At 36.4% G+C, this 24,519-nt stretch overlaps 1 protein-coding gene across 6 annotated transcripts in view; it reads right to left on the reverse strand.

Moving 5' to 3' along the window:
• The window catches only part of LOC103698932, a 102,103-nt gene that overhangs the window by 30,887 nt on the left and 46,697 nt on the right, over positions 1 to 24,519 (reverse strand). The window contains exons 3-5 of one of the 6 annotated variants that reach the window (XR_005509372.1): positions 6,738 to 7,159; positions 6,353 to 6,603; positions 3,264 to 6,243 (exon numbers count right to left, since the gene is read on the reverse strand). Coding sequence is in view for 2 of the 6 variants with exons in the window: in XM_039121088.1 (XP_038977016.1) it covers positions 6,442 to 6,603; positions 6,738 to 6,827; positions 6,911 to 7,159 (501 nt within the window). In the remaining 4 variants the exon portion in view is untranslated. Of the gene's footprint in view, positions 1 to 3,263; positions 6,604 to 6,737; positions 7,160 to 11,199; positions 14,790 to 24,519 lie in introns of those variants that run through there. The other 5 variants (XR_005509371.1, XR_005509373.1, XM_039121088.1 and 2 more) reach the window with 5 other exon arrangements.

Genomic DNA, 24,519 nt, shown 5'->3' on the forward strand with positions numbered 1-24,519 from the left:
CGGGGGAGGAGAGGCGAAGGCGCCGGTGGAGTTGCAGACGACCAGAGAAAGGAGATGAAAGGTACTCTTCTCTCTCTTTCTCTCTCTTTTCTTTTTTTTTCTCTTTTTTTTCTTTTTTTTTAACTCAAACCCATTAGGATTCGAGTTATCAGGCGTAACCCGCTCCGAAAATCCATTAAGGGTCCATCACGTGCAAGTCATGTGCGTCGCTTTTTTCTTTTTTCTTTTTTTTTGGGGATCCGAGCTATCGGATTCGGGTTAACGGTTTGTGACTTGCCCGTTAATCCTTTCTTCAACCTCCAGATGGTTTCGGGAGGACGTGCCGCCCTTCGTGGCGGCAGCGGCGGGCTGGGCGGAGGTCGCGGCCGCAACTCTGCGGTGACAGGGCAACCGATCTCGGGTTTTCCGGCGACGGTCTCCTCTGCGGGCCCGATGCAGGCGGCCGGTGGCAGACACGGGCGGTTCGGGTTGTAGCGGTGGAGGGAGGCGGTGGGGCGGCGACGGAGAGGGACAACAGTGTCCCACTTCCGGATCTAGCCACGAATGGTGGCCACAGGGGTCGGGGCCGAAAGCTTTCTCTGTCAGGATGGTTTGCCGCGCGGTTGACTCCAGGACGACGGGCTTCCATGGTGACAGGTGGCCACTGCGCTCGCGGCCACCGCTTCCATCCCTCGCCGCCGACAACACCCCAGGGGAACAGGGAACCTGCAAAGGGGTTTTTGTCCCCTTTTCCTGGAGAAAACACAAACCGAGAGAGAGGGAGTGTCGAACGTGGACGGGCGGCGATTTGGGCCTTCACAGACTCGGCGGTGGTGTCGGGAGGGAACTGGTTGTGGTGTGATAGAAGGAAGAAGAGGCTGGATCATGGCTTTGGCAACAGGGAAAAAGCCTGGCTGCTCTGAAAGAGAGCTAGGAGTTGGGACTTCCACTTTTTCAGTTGGTGCTGAGTCAAATCCAAGGATAAAAACTTCTTCTTATTGTTGTGCTCTACCTCTTTCTATTCTTCCTCCGTAGTCGAATTTCTTGGTGGATGTCAGTCAATTGTGCTTCAAGGGACATGAGTCAGTCCTTTGGGATGCACAGTTTGCCTTGGACCAATGTGTTTACAACCAAGGCAGGCTTGTCCTCTTCTAAGGAAGCTATCTTAACCTCACAAGTTGATCAGTAGACCAATTTGCAACTAATGCTGAGAGGCTACGATTGTGATTGCGCAAGAGATGGATTGACAACAAGCTGCAAATGAGACAAGGAGATAGCTGTGGGAGAGAAAGATCCGATTAGGGGAGAAGACCTTCTATAGGTTGTCAGAGTATCTACTTTCTAGGTTAGGTTGGCCAATGGGTGGTGAATGTCAAAGATGTTAGTCAACTTATGTTAAAGATCATCAACCTAATATGTTGAGAGGTCGGCCAAGTGATGAAAGATGAGACTAGATTTGAAACTTGGCCATGTTCTTAGGAGAAACTAGCTTGTCAATTGGAATGGTAAGAATATGCTGCAGCAACTCTTAGCTATCATAATTTTTGCAATAATATCAGATGATGACTAGCCAATACAGGCCCCATCAACCTAGCCCTAGACTACCAAGACTTGTGAAAAAGGAGTTATGTCAGCAAATGAAAAGATATTATTATATCGACAATCAAGCAATACCTCATGGACTTCAAAGTAAACCATAACATCACATTGCAACAAAAGCCTGATAACAAAACAAACACGAGTTAAAAAAAGGGAAGTCATGCTAGGAAAAAGATGGTGATAAAAAATGGAAATTAGGTGGTTGAATGCATGATTTACAAATTTATTTCACTCCTCAAGCAAAACCATAAGATTTAAATTTCCCTCCACAGCCAAACCACTAAATTATTTATTTCACTCCTCAAGCAAAACCATAAGTTTTATATGACTGACTTTATCAATAGAAAATATGTTTTCAAAGGGCTGCAGTACAATTCTCTAAAAAAAAGTGCTCATTATTTTTTAACTGAAAAATACATTTATGCTAATCTTTATTCCCAGTCCCTAACATAGATTTTCATTTTTTCGAATTCCAAAGATGCCTCCACGACCCCACAGAAACAGTGATTAGAATTTCGCAGATGCCCCCACAACCCCACGGAAATAGGGATTAGAATTCCGAAGATGCCCCATGACCCCACGGAAACAGGGACTGAATGCGGAATGGAAATCACTAATAGCAATTTCATTTTTTTAAAAAATGGTTGGAATGCTAATCACGAGATCCCTCTGTTTGCCATTGCCAAGTTCCTGATATCCTAGATTCTCTTCTTCCCTGATTGCCTTTGCCGAGATCCTGATATCCTAGTTGATTAAGATTCAGAGATCCCATGGCCGATTGCAATTCAAAGAAAATTATGTCTTAGTTTCCACTTGTTTCTCTTCTTATCTGTTTTCCATTGTCGAGATCCTGATTTCCTGGATTCTCTTCTTCTCTGTTTGCCATTGCTGGTATCCTGATATCCTAGATTCTCTTCTTCCCTGTTTGCCTTAGCCAAGATCCTGATATCCTAGTAGATTGCGATTCAGAGAATTTCTGATCAATAGAAATTTCTTATGGATACTTATTTCGACAATTGAAGGTCTGTAATTCTCTTTTTCTCTGTTTAACAAATCTCTTCTTGCCCATTTGGTTCTATCTCGCTATAAAATATGAACCGCAAACAGTCAATGTGGCATCATTCCCTTCACAGTCATTGTTAAAATAGCATTCTGAAGCATCTCTTCATCCCTCCCTCTGTTTTCAGTTGTCATGGCTTCAAAGAACACAAATAGCCCGATTTTTATGGCTGTTTGTTCTTATAGTAGCGAAGCCCTTATTATTTCCATCTCTGAGGACACAAATCTCAATCAAATTTACCAAAAAATAGTGAAAAGGTAGAGACATATATCTACCACAATATAAGAAGTTAAATTTTATATTCCAAACAAGTATAGAATGTTTGTTACGCTCATGGACGATAAAGATGTTCAAAATATGCATCAAATACACGTCAACTTAAATGCGTCGGTAATCGATATGGTTGTTAAATATGATTGCATCCCTTTCTATTTTGCTATCCTTAGTTTAAATTAAAGTTGTATTGCATATTTAACTTCTTAGTTTTTGCATATTAAGAGCAAAATTGTTAGTTAGTATGCTGAATTTTTGTATATCTTATTGTAGGGATAGTAGCCCATCCCAGAATGTTGAGTGTAGATGCAGATCCAAAAATGATTCAAAGAGATGGTTACACGTGTTTTACCTTTTTTGGCAACTCAAATAATTTTGGTCGAGTTGTTGAAGAAACAAGAGCCGCAATTGAAGAGAAACCTTGTCACGCCCCCATCCCAAGATCGCGAGCCAGGGGTCGCGTCAACCCCCGCACACCCGTAGGAAACTCTTTCCACAAGCATGCAAGGCATAAACAAAATATCTCAAATATGTAACTAAAATCATTCAACTATTAAAGCAATCTTATTCCATTAACTAACTCAATTTATAAAGTCTCACAGTTCTAAATATGCAGCGGAACAATAAACTACTAACATATAAAACTTAGTTCTTTAAATAACAAAACCTTGCAATGTCTAACAATCATAATAATTGTCCAAGATAAAAGTTCAACTTAAATAAATCATAATCAAAGATAGCTTGTGCCACTATCCTTCTAGTCGCTCTCCCATTTTGAAATCCCGATAGGCTAGTTCTCGGAATATATAAAACAACAAAAAATTGTATAATGAGCTAAACAGTCCAATAAGTAATGAACACTCTAACTAGATAAATCAAGCAATAATATATAGAAAATAAGTATATATGTAGTACTAAGATACAAATCAAATCTTTCTTAAATTCTTAGAATTTCTTTCACATATTCGAATTCTTTCAAATATTCAATTCATCTTGTCGATCCTGGACTATGACCACATGTTCCCTATGGCAGGGTCTTAACACCGACTAATCTTCTTGCAGTGAGTCCTTCAGGACGGTCATGTGCCAATGTATTTGCCCCCATTAGCGGGGTTCTCAACATAGCCAGGTCGAAGTTAATGGGGGTTCTCAACATAGCCAGGTCGAAGTTCGATTAGTCCTCTGTTTCATATTTCAGTTCTAAAATCGTGCAGTGTCAAAACCCAAATATCGTTCATAACTTAATTTCTTTCAATTTATCAAATTCGACTTAACAGCTAAGAACTATGATCACATCATCCCGTGGCAAAGTCATATCACCAACTAATCATCTTGCGGTACCAATATATTAGCCTCCATTGGCAGGGTCCTCAACATAGCCTGACAGCGAGTCTGAATCTATTTCAAGTTATTATCTTTTTTCATATTATGTTCAATGTTCTAGACCGAAAGATACGATATCGAATCAATCAAACACAATTCATATCAAAAGTAATACGTTCAATCAGAATCATATAATATTCTAAAAAATAGACATATAACGCCATGCATCAAATTCGTATATCAAGAATAATTCGACTCAAAAAAATATTTATAATTTGCCGATAAATCTAGAAAAAGGTTAAATTACTTACCTCGAACGCAATCCAACTAACAGATCCAATAATTCTCAAAAATTCCTCTCAAATCCTAGTATTTAAAAATTATATTTTCAATCAGAATTTATCATGATTATTCTAAGAATAGAACCCTAATTCTAATACTCTAGGTTGATCGGGCGAGAGTGCCCAACACCTCAATCGGTCTGATCAAAGTAAAATTCATCGAATCATGCTCAGATTAGGGCATAGATGGCTCAACAAAGTTTGGAACGATCAAATCTAACATTGATTGGCAAAGGCCAGAATGGGTCGACACGCCGCCCAACGACCCTAGATCAAGACCCTTCATCCGAGTCAATTCTGTCCCTACTGAATCCAACTACCCTAGAGAGATATTAGAGAGAGAAAGTTCCGTAAAGAGAGAATCTAGAGAGAAAAAATGGAGAAGAGAGAATTTCAGTCCGGTTCGATCAGGGTCTGGGTTTGGTTGTCAACAACACGGTTAACTTCAATCAATCAATATGTCTAGCCATGAATGAAGAGAGAAAAATTTTGTAGAGAGAGAAATCAAGAGAGAGAAAGTAAGGAAGAGAGAAAGGAGGAGAGAACAAGGTCTCTCTCTAGCCAAAGGAAGAAGTGAGAGGAAGAGGGTGGCTGCAAGTGGTGCTCGAAGTTGGGGACCCACAGCCGGCCGGCAAGCGCCCGATGGCCGGCAAGCGGCTGGCGGCCGACAGCACCAAAGGCAAGAAAAACAAGGGTTTTGCCCCATTTTTAACTCTGAAAATCATACATCCCAATGGCCGGAGCTCCGGCCACAGTCTTCTGCTACCGCGGGGGATTGGGGAAAGACCTCGGCGACAAGCGCCGGCGGCGGCACCAACCGGAATAGGCGAAGCAGGGGTCGTTTTACCGAAACAAGGGAAACAGGACATTCAGTTCTTCATGAAAATCTGGTGATTGTCGGCCGAAATCAAAGCTTCTGAGGGCTACGGAAGATGGAGAGGGAGACCAATCAGAAGTTGCCGGTGCTTACATAGCTTCCGGCGACGGTTGGCAACGGCAATGGCATTGACACAATCGACGGCTGCGGAGGATATTGAAGAGGAATCCGACGACGATTCGATCGGAGATCAAGCTATTTGGTGTGTGGTGGAAAAGGGATGAGGGGGGAGGTCTAAATAGACCCCGACCGCGATCAGAATCCAACCCGAAGTCGGATTCCGTCCGACCATCATGGGGAGGAAGAAGACTCCCGATAGAGTCTTCTCTGCAGGCACGTGCGCAGCATGTGCTAAATTCTTTGTTTTTTTTAGCCAAAGAATGCTTCTAGGCTCCAGGCCCAATCCGGTTTCAGGCTTAAAAGGCATGGGTATTACAAACCTAGTCAAAAAAAAATCTTTGGATGCTTGGATAACATCCATAGAGGGCGTTGGTTAGGAGTTCAAGGATGTGGAAATTCTTTGTGACACAATTCGCAACTTCTGCATCGCAAATTTTAGAGATTTTATATTTATGAAGAACGATCGTCAACGAGTGACCATGGAACGTGCATATGAAGAATGTGAATAGCATATCTATGCCTCTTGACTTGTGAATCAAGAAAGATTTGCAATTAAAAAAATAAATAGTAAGCATACATGCGGAGTGATAGGTACGTTTCGGTGCCACTTTTTTTGGCCTATCTGGTGACACTGCTCTCTCAACTATAGCTTTAGTGAATTGCTGTAAATGCTAAGTGCAATGAAAGGTGAAGACAACAATTTTAGTCAGAAAAGTAAATAATATAGACTTAGCAAATTGCATATGGATACAGAATATTTATATGAGCAAATTTCTATACCTCTCCAGGGGGGTTGTTTCTTTGTCGATTGGAATTGACTTGTGGAGCTCCTTAAGTGCAGTAGTGATAAGCTCCAATAAGTTACTCAACTAAGTGGGCAAATCCTCCTTTTTAATTGCTTGTGCCATACTAGCTTCACCTATTTGCTGACTTTTTGTTTCTTTTTTGTCCTTATATAAGTCTTCGGAAGCTGTGATATGGCCTTTGCTTTCTCTATTGCCTTTTTCTTGTGTGCTCTTAACTTCACGTGCCTGCATAAGGAGGCAACATATTTGGTGGTGGGTCCACATTCCTTCTCGTCCTCATAGTAATATACATTTTATGTAATAACCATTTATACTACAATTCTAAAATCATATATTGTCGGAAGCAAATAATTACATACCTCTACCACATCTACACTATCCTGCATATCCTCTATGTCCACTACAGCTTGGTCCATAGCTTCACCAACTATAGTATGCTCTTCCCTCACCTAATAATGTGTTGTATTTGATGCATACAAAAATACATGCTCGACAAGATGTTTGAGTTAATAATTCATCAAACTTTACTTACCTCAGCAAAACCTGTGGCATGCTCACCAAGTTGGTCATCCACCAGGAGACGCTTATCTCGGAGGACCTTCTCGACTCTGGACAACCTCTTATCGTACAGGACCATCCGATCGTCCTCCCCTTCGACATCCCCAAATGTTGGAGGGTCTTCTAAACTAAGGCCATGTGCCATGAAAAACCCCTCAACCACTCTCATGTGTGTCTGTAGGCATTCCATTGGATGTCGTTCGTTATGGCTGGATAATGGAAACTAAAACAACACAATTATCCAATTTAGTATATGCATTTAACTAAGTGCCAAATGGAATTAAATGTGTGCCAAGTGGTGTGCGCTAGCAAGAATTAATAATGTGCAGAGACATGATAGGTGTGTGCCATATGGAGCTAAGTGTGTGCCGAAAAGTGAAAGGTGCATGCCAAATGGAAGTAAATGTGTGTCAAATGGTTGTAAGTGTGTGCTACCAAGAACTAATGATGTGCAGAGACAGGATAAGGGTGTGCCATATAGAAATAACAGCTTGCCGGCAAGTGAAAGGTGCGTGCCAAGTGAAGATAAATGTGTGCCAAGAGTTTGTGTGTGCTGCCAAGAATTAATGATGTGCATCTATCTAAAGGTTTACTTAGTTTTGAGTGTTCAGTGTCGTAGACCAAGGGGGTGCTTCGAAATTTAAGCTTGTCTCACAAGATTTCTTTCTCTTACTCATAGAATCTTAGAGAAAGAAAGAAGAATCCTAGCTATGGCACCTCCCTCTCTCTTTTGACTTGTGGGTGTCTGTGCCTTGGGACCATAATTGAAGAACCATCCCCTTCTATTTATAAAGGAAGAGACCATTGACCCAAATAGATTGATTTTGATAATAACAAAATATTTGAGTATGTTAGTAATGATCATATGCTCTTGGAGAAGTTTGATCTATTTTACAAGAAAGCTTGATAGGTTTGAAAGCTTAAAGAAGTATAAAGAAGCCTAGAAGTCCAAATCTCAAAGTTAGCACAAAGACTAGTGCTTCTACAGTACAGGAGTTGACTCTAATTTGATAGGAGTTGACCCTAGGATGTCCACGGTCCAAATAAGAGGGGCTTAATTTTTAAGAGCATCAAGAGTTGAAGTCAGGTGCAAATGAGTTGACTTTGGTATGCAGGAATCGACCTATATAGACTAGGAGTCGACCCCAAAGCTTCCACGGGATGAAATAAAAGATCAATTTTCTAAAGTACTTTAGGAGATGACTCCAACATATCAAGAGTTGCCTTTTCTTCATCAAGTATATTATTTTTTGTTGTACTGTAACCATTTGTATCTGCTAAAACCAACAATTAATACTTATAGTATCATAATAATTATGAGGAGAAACCTGAGCTAATCAATTGGTAAGGTGTCATTCTCACCAAAAAGTTGGTAACTGGATATCATGTTAGCCTATATTGTAGACTCAGAACAATAAAATCAATCTCCATCATATCAGCAAATGCAAAGATGAAAATAACTCCTACAGAAGCAATTGCATGATCTGTAATGGTGAGGTACTAAGGTTGTATAGGCGGCACGATTTCTATATCTTGAAATATATTGGATGGGAGACTCAAAAAAATGCCCATAGGATTGATAGGAGATCAATTGATTGGCATACAAAGCTGCGAAAAAAGAAATATAAAGTTTTAAATCTTGTAGGTGTGTCATCATTAACCTTCAGGTCCTAACTTTTATGGCCAATACTTTGAGGCTTCTAGAGAACATTAGGGTAACCATATTAGCTTATTTCTGTTGCATGGTATGTGGAATACATGATGCAAAATTTCCTTATATGTGACATATCTAATCATTTGAAAGGTATCAAAGATATTAAAGATTTAATAATTGCAAAACAAATTCAAGTATTTCTATGTTAATGAACATGCTAGCTAGAACATTCATATACTAAGGGTAAAAAGCAAATTAATTAATTTTAGTTCAACTCCTAGCCCATTGAATATGTTAAACTAAAAAAAAGGTTTGTCTAATTGCACGTGTCTAATATTAAAATGGAGAGAACAGGTGGTTTTTTAGTATTTAAGGGAATTTTGTTGCACTTGTTTAACTAAATATTTTCTCAAAAATCAGCCTATAACATAAATCTTTGGCCTAAACTTCAAAATTGATACAAAAAAGTTCTGTTTCAATTATTTATAATATTTTTAATAGAAAGATGGTGGGAATTACTTGAATCAAAATGTACTAGAATTAGAGGTGGCAATCGGATCGGGTCGGGTCATAAATGAGTCGGATCACATACAGGTCGGGTTAGAAAATCATAAACCTGAACCCGACCTGTTTATTAAACATGTCAGAAATTACAACCTGAACCTGACCTGTTTATTAAACAGGTATCCCGACCCGACTCATTTAACCTGTTTACCCAACCCGACCCGACCTGTTTAACCTGTTTGCCCAACCTGACTCGTTTAACCTGTTTAGACCTATTTAACCTGCCCAACCCGATCTGTTTAGACCTGTTTAGACCCATTTAACCTGTTTAACCCGTTTAACCTGTTTAGACCGTTTAACATGCCCAACAGTTAAACGGGTTAAACGGTTTAAACGGATCAGATATCTAAAACCCGTATCCGACCTAATTAATAAACAGGTTAAACGGGTCGACCTGTTTACGACCCGAACCTGTTTAGACCAAACCCAAACCTATTTACGGCGGGTCGAACACGGGTCGGGTTGACGGGTCGGGTCATATTTTGCCACCCCTAACTAGAATGGCATTTGCATATCTACTAACACCTTCAGTTGCTTAATCGTCTGAATATGTATATTTAAATCAATAGAACAAGAACTTATGGATAAACTTAAACTATGAAATATAATGATTGAAATTTTTGTTCTAATACATTGTATTTTGTGAAGACCTACAAAATAAATTATCCTAATATTTAATAATGTTTGATGTACAATGATATGTACAAGGTCTAAAATATATATGCATGTGAGGGAGATGTCACTAGCAAGGAGAGATGGCCACAAAGTAGGACATCATCTACCACCAATTGTGCCATTCCACTCTAACACAACATTTTTTAACACGCCCCTGGAATTTGGCATTCATTATTGTATATAGAAATGAGGGGCAGTGTGGTGCTATTTCGTTTTTTCTTATTCTTCATGCATTGGTGTTCCGGTGAATGCACAACTCCACTAAATCAATGGGAAGCTAAACCAAAATAAAGTGTTTGACCAAGCTATCAAGAGACGGACAATGTCAACCATCATAATTAGAGTATCAGAGTTAATGGATTAAGCAGAGAATGATTAGAGAGCCCAACGTTTTAGAATACAAGGTTAAAGAACATAAAAGGAAAGGATCTGATAACGAATCAGTGATTGTTAATTCAGCCTTGATTAGGGGATTTTGACTGTTAACTATCTTTGATTTGGGTTATCCTTGACTATTGATTAGATTGTTTTATGGGATACTTGACTACTACTTCAGCACTGATTTAAGCGATCCATGCGAGAGTGGCAGACATGTTTAAACTCAAGTGAAACTTCACTCAGATCAGATTGAAAAATGCCTATTCCACAATGATGACCCAACTCATGGATCTAATCCAATCGTCTAGGGGTATGTTAACAATTTACAAATATTAGATCACATCCAATGGCTTAGATCATGGAGGTAGTAAAATTTAGTTAATTATAAATTAATTATTTTCTGGATTTTTTGAAATTAATTTTAGTTTAATCAATATTCCAGATCTAAAACTTTTCTCAGCCACATGAAGTTACCCATATATTATAACTAGCACATATTTATGATAGACAACATCATCTATTTTGTAAGAAGAAATTTGTTCCTTGACATGTTCCGTGGTCCTTTACCTGTTAAATATATCTTTATTCAATATTGAATAGGCTAGGGGGTCTTAAAATCATATGATTTTTGGTGTGCAAATAGTTTATAGATAGTGAATAATATCCAACGGCTCAAATCATCGATATGGGTCTCTTATCATTCGATCTAGATCCAACTTGATTTGAGTGGAGATCCACTTAAGTATTGCCAGGTCTATCTATCTATCTATCCGTATGTGTATGAGCATATACATTTGTATGTACGTACACATGTGGGTATATGCGTATGTATGTATGCATGTACATATGTATATGCATGTTTTGCAAAATCTAGTCCCTTTTTCGAGCATATTTAGAGAAAAAAAAATTCCTTTTCTTTTTTTTCTTTTTCAAGAACTTTTATCTACTGAAAATATATGCGACATATGCACTTTAAAACAATAGCAACTTACAGTTTGCACCTCTATGCACAGCCAACATGAGCTTCGAAGGACTAACCTATTCATTTGATCTAATGTAGTTAGCACAAAAAAAAAGAAATCTAAAGAATTTAAAACTAATGAGAAGATAAACAGATATACCACATCCATTCAGTGGTCACAATATATTCAAGAATCTTCTATACATCCCTTTGGTGATATCTTTTTGAAGATAAGTAGTAGCTTGACTAGTTAGAACAATGCAATAATAATTTCCTACTATAATAAGAGCCGATATATGTATGTGGAAGTTGGCACATTAAAGAAGCCAATGGATCTTCAGGAGGTCTGTTAACAACTTGGGACAAAACTGAGATTAATGGGGAACTTGTACACAACAGCTTGTTCTCTATAAACACTAAGTTCACCTTGAAAGATTTGAACCTCCAATGGACAATCACAAACATATACAGGCCACATGACAACAAAATCCGAAAAGCCTATTTCACAGAGATCAAGGAACTAACGAACCGAATTGCCGGAGCATGGTTAATTCTAAGCAACTTCAATATCACTAGACACTCTTCCGAAAGAATGGGGGCAAAGAACAGCTCTATGGTGTAAGGAACTTCAACAAATTCTTGAATCTTAATCTGCTGGAAATCAACATGGCATCCAGAAAATTCACATGGTCCATCTTCAGGGAGCACCCAACCTAGCAAAATTGAATAGATGCTTTACCTCAATAGAGTGGCATGATGCCTTTCCAATGGTGTCCGTTTTCCGCTGACAAGGCCAACCTCTGATCATTTGCCACTGCCACTCACATTCAGTCCGGAACAAACGGATGGGAAAAGGAGGAGAAACTCTTCCGATTCGAAAATATATGGTATAAATTCCCAGGATTTGACAACCTTATCAAATTGTAGTGGAAGCACCCAGCTCTGAAGATGCTGCAACCAGTATAGTGGCCAAACTACGTTACGTTCAGAACAATCTTAAAAAGTCGAGTAGGGGCAATGTTGGTAACATATTCGAAAGGAAAAAAGACATTTGCACAAGGATCGGACCATCAGACATGCTGGAAGAGGAAGTTAGTTTCACAGCAGAAGATAACAAAGAAAGCAAAACCTTTAGAATTTTGAATCCCTCTTAACTCAAGAAGAAATATACTGGCAGCAACGATTGAGGAAACAATGGATGAAAGATGGCGACTGAAACATGAAATTTTTTCATATTTGTGCAAACAATCGAAGAGGGCAAAATCAAATGGTAGAGCTTCATGAAAATAGAAGGATAATAACCAGCCAAGAAGACATTCAGAAAACATTCCTCGATTACTACTACTCACTACTAGGAAACGCAAAGGAAGAGCAAGTAGAAGCAATATGGCATCAATTATACTCTGAGACCCCGCCTGACTTAAGCTTTTGGATGAAGGAATAACAGGAAAAGAAATCAAGGAGGCAACCTTTAATCTTGCAAAGAATAAAGCACTTGGGCCAGAAGGATTGCCAACCTCATTTTATCAGATATATTGGGAAATCAAAATAGATATCATACAAGTTTTTCAAGCTTTTCAGAACTTCATTAAACCTGGCATGACTGAATTACATCTATATCGCTCTCATTCCTAAAAGCTCTTGCAATCCATTAGTTATAGACTTTTTTCCAATCAGTTTGGAGCACAGGATTATGACGATTATTTCAAAGGTCCTCTCCATCAAGTTGAGCAAAATAATAGGCCACTTAATCTCACCCTCACAGACTACTTTTTTTAAAGAGAGATCAATCTTCGAAAGTTACGTCACTGCAACAGAAATCATCTCCTTCTGCTGAAGAACAAAAGAAAAAGGAATTCTTTGTAAGGTCGATTTTGAGAAAGCTTTTGACTGCATCTCCTGGAAGTTTTTGATAGACCTCATGAAAAACAGAGGTTTCAGATCAAGATGGGTATCATGGATCACCTCTTTGCTAGAAACCACCAGCTCAAGCATATTGATCAACGGAACACTCGGCAACTAGTTCAAAAACAGACATGGACTCAAGCAAGGAAACCCGTTTTCCCCTTAAATATTTATTTTAGTGGCTAACTGGAAGCCGTCGGAGCCCGGTGCCTTGTAAGCTCCCATACTAGTGATTGCTTTTTTACCTCTTCCAAAGTGATAGGGACGGATGACATTACAACGAGATGAAACCTGACAGCAATAGATCGAATGGAATTAGCCTATATAAGGTAGGCTTCAATAGACGCGAGAAATCAAGTAGAATTTTCAATCAAGCTACTTTAGAGGGACTCATTGCGGGTGTGGGACCTTTTCATATGATTGGAAGTTCACAGTGCTTGCAATTTGGAGATGATACACTAATTTTGTAGAGAGAAACTGTTGCCCAGTAGATACAACCCAAGAGGGGAGTGAATTGGGTCTTTTAAGACTTTTCAACTATTTCTAAACTTTTCAATTAATTAAGCTAAGTTGTATAGATGCACAATGGAATTTAAACTTAGCAACAATTTGATTCTAATATGACCAAAATTAAAACTATTAAGCAGCAGACTCAATAAACAATTAGTCTAGATTTCCCCAAGCAAGCATTTCAATACAATGAATCTTAATGCAGTTTTATTAAATGAAACTTGATTAAACAATTTGAATATACTTGCAACTAAGGGATGTGCAGATAAGAGTTAAGCAAGCAATTCAATCAGATATTTATCTAACTAAGTGAGGTAATTAAACAATGAAAGAAAGCATCACAAACACAACAAACATATAGTGGTTCGGTGCACCCCAGCACCTACATCTACTCCCCAAGACCTCTTGGAAATTTCACTATAATCCCTCAGATTACAGCCGGTTGTTTTACAAGCTCACAACCTAAATTGTTGTTTTCACGAGATCACAACGAACTCGGTCGGTTTTCACAGGCTCACCGATTAGAACCACTCGATTGTTTTCCCGGGTTCACAATCAAACTCAGTTGATTTTTCCCGGTTCACCAACCACAACCTTACACCGTTGGTTTTTCCTTTGGCTCACCAACAAACCTTAACCCCTTGATTCAATCCCTTGATTGAATCAAGTTACAAGATATTAGAACAAGAGTTTAAAACAAATACAAGCTTCTTAAACAAGCAGATATAACAATGTAAACAAATAGAGTAAAGAGAAGAAGCCCTCAAACAAGTTTTGTAGATGAAGGAACTCGGCTTCTTCTTTACTTGACCCTCTTCTGATTTCGCACGAAGTAGAGGATCACTGAGGCAGCACACAGTTGGAGAGAAAGCCTTGAGATTCACTCAGATGCTTTTCTTCTCTCTCTTTTGCTTTGAATGGCCCTTTTGTGCTTTTGGGAGGTTTCTCTTGAAATCTCTTTGAAATCTCTTCCCTATGTGTTCTCTCTCACTTCCTTTTCTTCTTCCCTAGCTCTTCCCTTGATTTTATAGCTTTGGATGGCGTGGGAACAAAAATCTAGCCGTTAGAGACAAAAATAGAGCCGTTCTGATCCGTTTGCATAGTCTGTCCATGTATCCGTTGGGATCGGAGTCGACTCGCGCGATCTGGAGTCGACTCAGCTGTTACTGGAGTCGACTCGCGCTTTACTGGAGACGACTTGCCCACTATTACAGATTTGAATTAAAGTGCATGTCTCGTCCTGGAGTCGACTCGCCAACAGCTGGAGACGACTCGGGCACTTAGGGGTCGGCTCATTCTCAGGATTCTAGAAACCCAACTTTTTATTTTTCTTCCTCGAGTCGACTCGGATTTACTTGGAGTCGACTCGGCTGTCTTGAGAGGCGACTCGAGATCTTCGGGAGACGTCTCGCTCTCAGAGACCGAAAAATTGATTCTCTGTCTTTTGAACTGATCTACCTCGGAGTCGACTCGGGCCTTGATGGAGTCGACTCGGCTATCTTGGGGGTCCACTCTGGAACACTTGGAGTCGACTCGTTCACAGGGTCTCCGAAACTGATTCTCTGTCTTTTTGTCTGCTTCCCTTTGGAGTCGACTCGGGACCATCTGGAGTCGGCTCGCCAAGCATTGGAGTCGACTCGGGACCATCTGGAGTCGGCTCGCCGACAGGGTCTAAAATCCATCATTCTGTCTTTCTATCTGTTCTCAGTCGGAGTCGACTCAGAGAGTCCCGGAGTCGACTCGAGCATTGTTCCTTGAAACTCCAGAGTGCCAGAGTTGACTCTGAACTTCCAGGAGTCGACTCGAGGACTATTCTTTTGAATTTTTGTTGAATTTGCTCCTCCAACTTGAATTCTTTGTACTTGTAACTTGGGCCAATGAAGTGTGGCTTTCTTCCAACTTTTCTTGAGAACTTTTGAGGCTTTCTTGCATTCTTCCAACTTGCTATATTCCTTGCAAAACAATTTATCTTTCTTCTTGCAACACAACCATTAGTAATTATACTTCAAGATTTTGTGATCATCAAAATCAATCTTTGGGTCAGCAATCTCCCCCTTTTTGATGATGACAAAACTTGGAGTATATACAATATAAAATAGAATGTGTTTTAGAACTAATGCATAGCTAAGTTGCATGAAGTAGAAAATATATATCTGTAAAATATACTTCATGATAATGCTTTAGATTTAATCAACTTAACATAATCAACATATAAAGCATTATGAGCATATACTCAGATATTTCTCCCCCTTTTTGACAACATCAAAAAGATTGCAAGATAATGAAACATTAAGCACAAAGCAGCAAATGATACTCAAATATTCCTTTTCCTTATTGTACTCTGATTTTCAGTCAATGCATGTCGAATTATTGCAAGAATATGAATCATATAACTCAAGGCAATAATGTCAGAATAAGATTAATAAGCATAGATCAGAGCCAATTAAGATGATTTTAGAGCAAATTATAATGAGAGCACATCGAATGTGATTCCAAAGATAGTTTTCAAATCAAGTGTAGGTAGAACCTTTTTCAAGTTAAGTCAAGGAGTATCAAGACTGATATTCAAAGAAGGTACGAATGAAAATCTAACCCCTTTTTTTTTAAAGATCTTTAATAACAAGTACGAAAGCTTGTTCATTTAAGATCTTTTGCCCAATATATTAAGTATTTAGCAACATGAGAGTAATTTAATTAATTTTTCGAGTATAAAATCAAAACAAAAAGAATATAACATCATGTTGGATCATTAATTTTTTAATAACTTCAAAGTTCTTTGATGATATAAAAGCATTGGGGCACACATAAAGTTCAAAAGTTCGTTGATAATTCTCTTGTTTCTTTTAAAAGTCAAGGCATCAAAATCAAGCAAGATGAGTTGGCATAAGATTGAAACACTAAAGTGCATGCCAACAAGAGCTCATTAGTGGATTCCAAAATAAATTTTCGACACTAAGACAAATAGAATCCATTTCAATTTATTTTCAAAACAAATAATTTACCAATGAAGTGCAGATAAAAATCCAAATTTTGAAACATATTCAATGAAGCACAAAGTTGATACCAAAATATGCTTAAATTGATATCAGTTTTAAACCAATTAGACATTAAAAGCATAGTAAAATCATTGCCAAATATACATAGAGTAACTTTTAATGATTTGGCTTTAAGAGCATTCATTTTTCTTTCATTTATGTAAGCTTCTTGAGTTCTATTCATGAATCAGACATACAACATTACATTTCAAGCTGATTTTTCGCTTTTATTTTTCTCCTCCTTTTTTATTAAATAAGAGGCACGTAAGATCAACTTTGAATTGCAATTTGGTCCATGATGGATGCACAAGATATATTAACCAAATAGCAAGCTTCAAAGTGTATCAAAAAGATTTTCAGATTTAAATTTCAGATGATACATAATGGAGAGTGTTAGGATCACTTCTCATTTAGTATTCTTTCTCTCTGCTTTAGTTATGGATTTATGCGATTAAGTTTCATATGATCTCTCCCCCTGAAATTTTCTTTCTCCTCCTTAATTGATCATTCCACTTAAGAGTTTAGAATTTGAAGATAATGTTCAATAAAACATTCAAATTGTCAATCTCGAAAATATATTTTTTTATAAGTTTCAGCACAGCTTACACTAATGAGAACTCAACTCAAGGCAAGCAATGGCAACACAAAGAGGTTCATCAAAATCAATCCATAAAACATTCAAGGAATGCATCAAGTGAAAGTGACTTTTGAATAAGATACATAATGCATTTAGATTAAATATCTAAAGCTCCCCCTCAAAAGATGCATTCTTCTTTAATCATTCTTTTCTTTTTGTTGAATTTCAGATTTTGATGATAAGCATGAATAAAACTGAAATTCTATGATATCAAGAATGTAGAGTAATCTAGAATTATTCAAAATTTATAGCAATCACTCTTTTTAATCTTTCAAGAACAAGTTATGCTTCCTCTTAATCTTTAAGAAAATATTTTGAAATATTAATCAGAAAATAATTCATTTGAAGCTCAATTTCTTTCAAAAGCAATTACATTTTCTTTCTTTTAAGAGTCATTTGAGTGAGTTGAGATGTTTCTAGCTTTAAGATCATTCACTCTTTTAAAAATAGTTTTTTCTTTTAGTGATGGAAGCAACAATCATGCAGAAAGAGATATAGAAGATCATTCAAGTGAATGTTCATAGAATTTAATTTCTTACTCATAGATTCACAGTAATGTATACATGAAATACAATGAATCTTTTTAATATCAAAATAAAGTCACATATTTAGAAACATTTGTTCATAATCAAGATCATTGAAAAATACATCATTTAAACCAATTTTAGTACACTTTAAAGATAAGAAATGATATGTTTCATATGCGTATCGGAGCAATCAACCAAGGCGTCAAAATTAATTCTGTTTTTCTTAAGTTAAGATTTTTATTTAGGAATCATATTGAGTTATTCTCCTTGAGGATCCTAGTGTTATTTTGATGCTTACAAAGCCATTAAGGCCATATAGAAGTGCTAATATTATTAACTCAATTAATCCAGTACATAAGTGAGTAAGAAAGAAAGATTTGATACATCCTTGATACGCTTTGCTTGATACATTTAAAAGAACCTTCAAGAACACATCTAAAACAAATTATATTGGAAGAACTTGAGGAAAAAACTAATTTAGAGTTTAATATACCTTAGAGTCAAGTTCTTTTAATTGAAGCTTAACTCTGTCATTTACATGCTTAATGAGCTTAAACTTTAATATGCCAAGCATCCTAAGGAGAAAGAAATGATTTGCAATGTTGTTACTTCTTTTATATGTTTAATGTGCAAATCTAACCTAAAGATGCAGAAAAACAGGATTAGAGTCGACCCCATAAGAGATGGAGTCAACCCAGGCACAATTTGGCACATTCTGGCACAAATGGCACAAATGGCACAGATCTTAGGTTGACCCCAGAAAAGCTCGGGCCGACCCCAGCTCGGGTCAACCCCAGAAAAAGCTTGAGCCGATCCCAGGTTGAGTCGACCCCAATGGAACTTGAGTCGACCCAACTAAACCTTGAGTCGATTCAAAAAGAGTTGAGTCGAGCCAAGTGAAAAACGGCTGAAATATAAGATTCTGTGTTTCCTGAGAGGGTCGACCCCAATGTAGCATGAGTCGACCCAAGTAAAAGTTGGGTCGATCCCAGTGAAAGTTGAGTAGACCCCAAGTCTGATGAACAGTGGTTTGAGTCGACCCCAGGAAAGTTTGGGTCGACCCAAGCACGGGCAGAAGCATAACGGCTAGTTCTGCACATGTACTTTTTAAGTCCCCAACGGCTATAAACGGCTACTTTCTCCATTCCAACGGTAGGAAAGTGATCTTTGGAGGTTGGAGAAGTATTTAAGAGCCACTATTCATCAAAGGAAGAGATCTTGGTGGGAATCTAAGTGTGCATTCAAGAGAAAGAGGAAATCCAAGAAAGTTAAGGTTATTGCTTCAAGTTCAAACCCAAAAGAAGTGTGTTGAGCAGAATTCAAGTGCCTTCAAGAGCTCAACCAATTCATTGAAGAGTAAAGCAACCTTGGAAAAGAAGAGAAGAGCAATCTACAAAGGGATAATTATTTTCTACTCTCTTCTTTTTGTGCATATTTGTTATATTTGCTCTTTTAGGAGCTTTCGTTCTTTACTTATTACTCTTGTTGTAAGGTTTGTTGGTAAGTCCGTAAAACCATCATTGTAGGTTGTTGGTAAGCCCGCAAAACCAACGTAGGTTGTTGGTAAGCCCATAAAACCAACGAAGGTTTGTTGGTGAGCCCGTAAAACCAACGGTGTAGGTTTGTTGGTGAACCCGTAAAACCAACGGTGTAGGTTTGTTGGTGAACCCGTAAAACCAACGGTGAAGGTTTGTTGGTGAGCCCATAAAACCAACATAGGTTTTTGGTGATCCCGGAAAACCAAGTATAAAGATTTTTGGATTGTGAGCCCGGAAAACAATCTAACTGTAATCCGACGAATTATAGTGAATTCCCAAGAAGAGACTTGGGGAGTGGACGTAGGTGCTTGGGGTGCACCGAACCACTATACATTGTCTTGTTTGTGTTGTGCTTGTTCTTGTATTTATTCTTGCTTTATATTTGATTTTTGTTCTAGGGTAAGTTCACACAAATAACTTAAGAAAGCTTCCACCGCTCTTAACAAGAAAACTTTTAAAGCACCAAAAATTTAGAAAAACCCAATTCACCCCCCCTCTTGGGTTGTCACCTTGGGCAACAAGTGGTATCAGAGCAGGTGCTCTATAATTTCTTATCTGTTGATTTTGACCTAACCGCCAAAAAGCCAAAGATTATGACAACTCAAATAGATAGTTTTCTAGGAAAAGGACAATTAATTGATAGACCTCCACTATTTAATGGCATAAATTACACAGTGGAAAACACGCATGCGCGTCTTCATACAATCACTTGATTATAATTTATGGGGTATTATAGTCAATGGGATAAACACAAACACTAATCATAATAAGGAAATGACCCAACAAAATTCAAAAGCCATGAAGCTGTTATATTGTGCATTAGATGAGAATGAGGTTAATTGCACATCTTCTTGCATAACTGCTAAAGACATATGGAATATGCTAGAGGCTAAATATGAAAGGACTAATATTTTTAGTGAAACTGAAATTAGCTCTGAAGAAGAAGAGATTCAAGCTGATATTGAAAACCTATGCCTTGTGGCACACAAGGACGAGGTATGTATTGAAACACAAAGTGTCTCCTCTTCTGAATATGAAGTATGTGATAAAATTGAAAATGATTTTACACTTGATGAGTTACATGATGCATTTCTTGATCTAATGAAAGAACATAAGAAACTCATTTGTAAAAACAAAAACTTGAAGAATGAAAAGAAAATCCTAGTAAATGAAAAACTGAAACTGTCTAATCATTATGAAACTCTAATTAAGAAACATACTAATGAAACTAAAATTTTAATTGAGAAAAATAAAGAACTAAATCAGAAAAACCAACTTCCCACTGAAAGCCATGATAAACTTAAGAAAAACAATGAATTACTTTCAGAAGATAATAGAAGATTAACTAAAAAAGTTGACAAATTGAGACCTGTTGTTGAAAGATTTACTTTCAGTTCTGAAAAGTTGAACCTAATGATAAATAATCAAAGAGCTGGATTTGATAAAGTTGGATTGGGATATCAATCTTGGTACATTCAAAAATCTTTCAAGAATATGTTTGTTAAAACAGTTTCTAATTATTTTAAAACAGATTCTTATAATGCTGATAAACAGGAACAAAAGCTAAGCAAAATCTCTTCTGTTCCTAAATCTGTACATTACAAATTTGATGAACCTAAAAGGCAAAAACAGAAAACTGAAGGTTTATCTACTACTCATATTAAATTTATGTTTGTTAAATTTAACAAGATGATGCAGAAATACATTCCTTGTAATCCTAAAATCTGCAAGTCTATGAACAAAATAGCTACTAAGAAAATATGGATTCCAAAAGGAACAATTATAGCTTACCTGCAAGGACCTAAAAGAGCTTGGATTCCTAAGTTGAAAATCTGAATATTTTCTGCAGGTGTGTCTAGCACTTAAGGCTCCAACAGTTAATTTGGACATTGGGTGCTCTAGACACATATTAAAGAATGAAACTTAAAATAAACTTAAGAAAAGAAATTGAAATGAAAATAATAATGAAAAAAATAATCCTTGCATTTTATCATTCTCTTTGCCTTAGTATCTGATTAAAACATGAATTGCAGGTATTAATCAATTTTGTGATATAGGTAATATGTATATATATATAATTAAATCATTTTATTTTATAGTATGCTTTACTTACTGTTGATAAGTTGCTAAATGATTAATCAATTTATTAAGAATAACTCTATGAATTCTCTATATGCTTGATTGAGAGTTTTTATCCATGGCATTATCTTTTATTGATCATAGACATGAGAATGTATACTTGGTATGCCTTTGAATATATGCACTATGAATACCAAGATTAAAGAAACCATTTTTGGCATATAAAATCAACTCATACTAGTATGAACTTAATCTCAAAAGACCTTATCATTGGTTCACTTAGATTAATTTTTGCAAGGTCAAAGTTTGCTATGTATGTCATCTAAAAAACAAACTAGAATCATTTCTAAATCTGAAAACATTGTTTTCACCTTTTAGCCTTTGAAAATTCTCCATAAGAACTTATTTGAATCTCTAGGATTGTGAACCTAGGAGATAAGCTTTTTGATTTTGTAATTGTGGATAATTTCTCAAAGCTAACATTCGTTTTGTTCTTGGCACTTAAATTGAAATACTTTCTGCATTAGCACAATTATACAAAAGGTTTCAAATAAAAAAGGTTTGCAAACTGTGAAAGTATCATGGCACAGTTTTGAAAACCAATTTGTTAATAAGGTTTGCACAGAAAACGGTATTGAATACAATTATTTTTGCACCAAGAATACTATTGCATATAGGGGTTATAAAAATATAAAAATAGAACCTTTGCTGTGTAAGGACAATGCTTTGTGATAGCAGTTGATTAATGTTATCATCACAGCTTGTCATATTATAAGGTTTCTATTAAATCTATTTTTGAAGAAAACCCCATGTGAACTCATGAAAAACAGAAAATCAAATGGTGCATACCTTCATGTTTTTCAGTTATACATGTTATGTTCTCAAGAATGAAATATATGCCAAATCTGATAAAACAAGTATTTCTTTGGATATTACTCATTAAGCAATGCATATAGAATATTCAATGAAAAAATACTAGTTATAGAAATATCAATTCATATTATTCTTATTAAAACTAGATCTTTTATTGAGAATATAGTTTGTCATTTTGCTTCTATTTAAAAGACATTAAGAAGAATGAACAAGATGATAATTGGTTAAGTTAAACTAAATCATTTTGAAAGGGATAAAATTTGAAATCTTATTGAAGAATCTGAAAACTTTTTATATTTGGAACAAAACTGAGTTTTTCAGAAACACACTTAATTAAGAAGAATTTGTGATTACTAAAAGAATTAATCAGAAAAGATGAAATAGATCTTGATAAAATCTTTGCATGATTAGAAGCCAAAGATAACTACTTTCATTTGATTGTTTTATGTGTATTTTGTCAAATGAATGTGTAGAATGAACTTCTGTGTGGTTATATTATTAAAATTTTTATGTAAAAATAACCATCTATATTTGAAAAATATTTATTACAAACATGATAAAACACTATTTGATTTAGAACAAGCACCAAGAGCATGATATGAAAGATTAAGTAACTTTTTGATAGAAAGTAATAGTGATAAAACTATGTATCAAAAAGAAAAATTCTGATATCATAATTGCTCAAATATATATTGATGACATTATTTGTGGTGCTACTAATGAAGCTTTATGTAAAATTTTTACTAAGCTCATGCAGGGTGAGTTCGAAATGAGTAAAATGGATGAACTAACCTTTCCTCTCGAACTCCAAACTAAGACAAATAAGAAAGGGGATCTTCATTGACCAAAGTAAGTTCACAAGAATATTCTTACAAAAGTTTGGCATGAAGAAAGGTATATCTATGACCCCATATTATAGAGTTTAAAAATGATGAGCAAGGTAATTTTATTGTTTGAAGCTGTATTACTATATCATACAGCTTGTAGGCCAAATTGTATGCTCATTTTATGCTTATATGCAAAGATATCAAACTAATTCTAATGAATCACATTTAATTGATATCAAAAGACTCATAAAAATCTGTTAAGATAATAAAACTAAGTACTCCAATCTTAAGTAAAAGCAAAACAAGCATAATATATTCAGCACATTTGTAAGAATTATGTGAGCATTTCTTTGGAAAGGATAAAATCTGTAATAAACTATATTTAAACAGGAAGAGTTTGGAGTGAACATTTTTAAAGGGAACGGTTTAAACCTTTCTATATTGCTCATCATAGGGATGGTGCCAATGGGGAGGCTAGTGGTAGTACCCGGCACTATTTGACCCAACTATTCGGTGTAGGGCATATTAGGGACGGCACAAGAGGAAGGCTAGTGGTAGTACCTCGTGCCTCTTCCAACTCCATCGGATAGGTAGCAAATAGAGTATAGAGCATAGAAAAGTAAAACCAAAAAGAAATGAAGATCAAAATGTTCACTGAGTGCTTAAAGGAAGAAATTCAAAAATAAGAAAATGAATGACAAGATAAATGAAAGTATATAAGAAGCTTGTGAAAAGCCAAATGAAGTTTCGATCACTTGAAAACACACCTTAAGGATAAAATCAGTGTAGAATTATATATAAATTGGGAGAGTTTATTTGAAAAGAATTAATTTTAATCGTTGACATACTTGTTCTTAATGCTTTAATGGTATGCATACTATATTTCGCATGTAGCATGATGTTTTGAATTGTGAGTTTTCAATATTCGAAAAAAAAAATGGAGGATTTTGTTCAAATATAATTTGTGATGCTCTATGCCTAGATAATTTGATTGAAACATGTTTCTATCAACAACAACATCATTTTGTTTTAGTGAATATCTTTTGAAAAATAAAAGAAAAGAACAATCTGAATTTGCAAATTAGGCAGAATGAATTAATTCGAATTTATCTTCCATTTTGCCTAACATTGGTACATAATGTTCTGATACATGTTAAAATGTCCTTCAATTTGTACCAAAACTCAATATTAAAAATAAAGATTCTGAATGTGCTCTGATGTGCTTGAAATATGTATTTTCAGTCTTAATGACTTAAGATGAGCTACAATATAGAAGATACATATCTCAAATTATGAATTTTGAAAGTCTCCTTGAAAATTCTTATGAAATTCAGAATATGACCTAGTATAAAAGTTTAAACTCCATATAAAATGCTTATATCTTTACATTTTGTAATTTTCATTATATGCTTCAATGATT

Source organism: Phoenix dactylifera, unplaced genomic scaffold, assembly GCF_009389715.1.
Source record: "Phoenix dactylifera cultivar Barhee BC4 unplaced genomic scaffold, palm_55x_up_171113_PBpolish2nd_filt_p 000963F, whole genome shotgun sequence".
Lineage (NCBI taxonomy): Eukaryota > Viridiplantae > Streptophyta > Magnoliopsida > Arecales > Arecaceae > Phoenix > Phoenix dactylifera.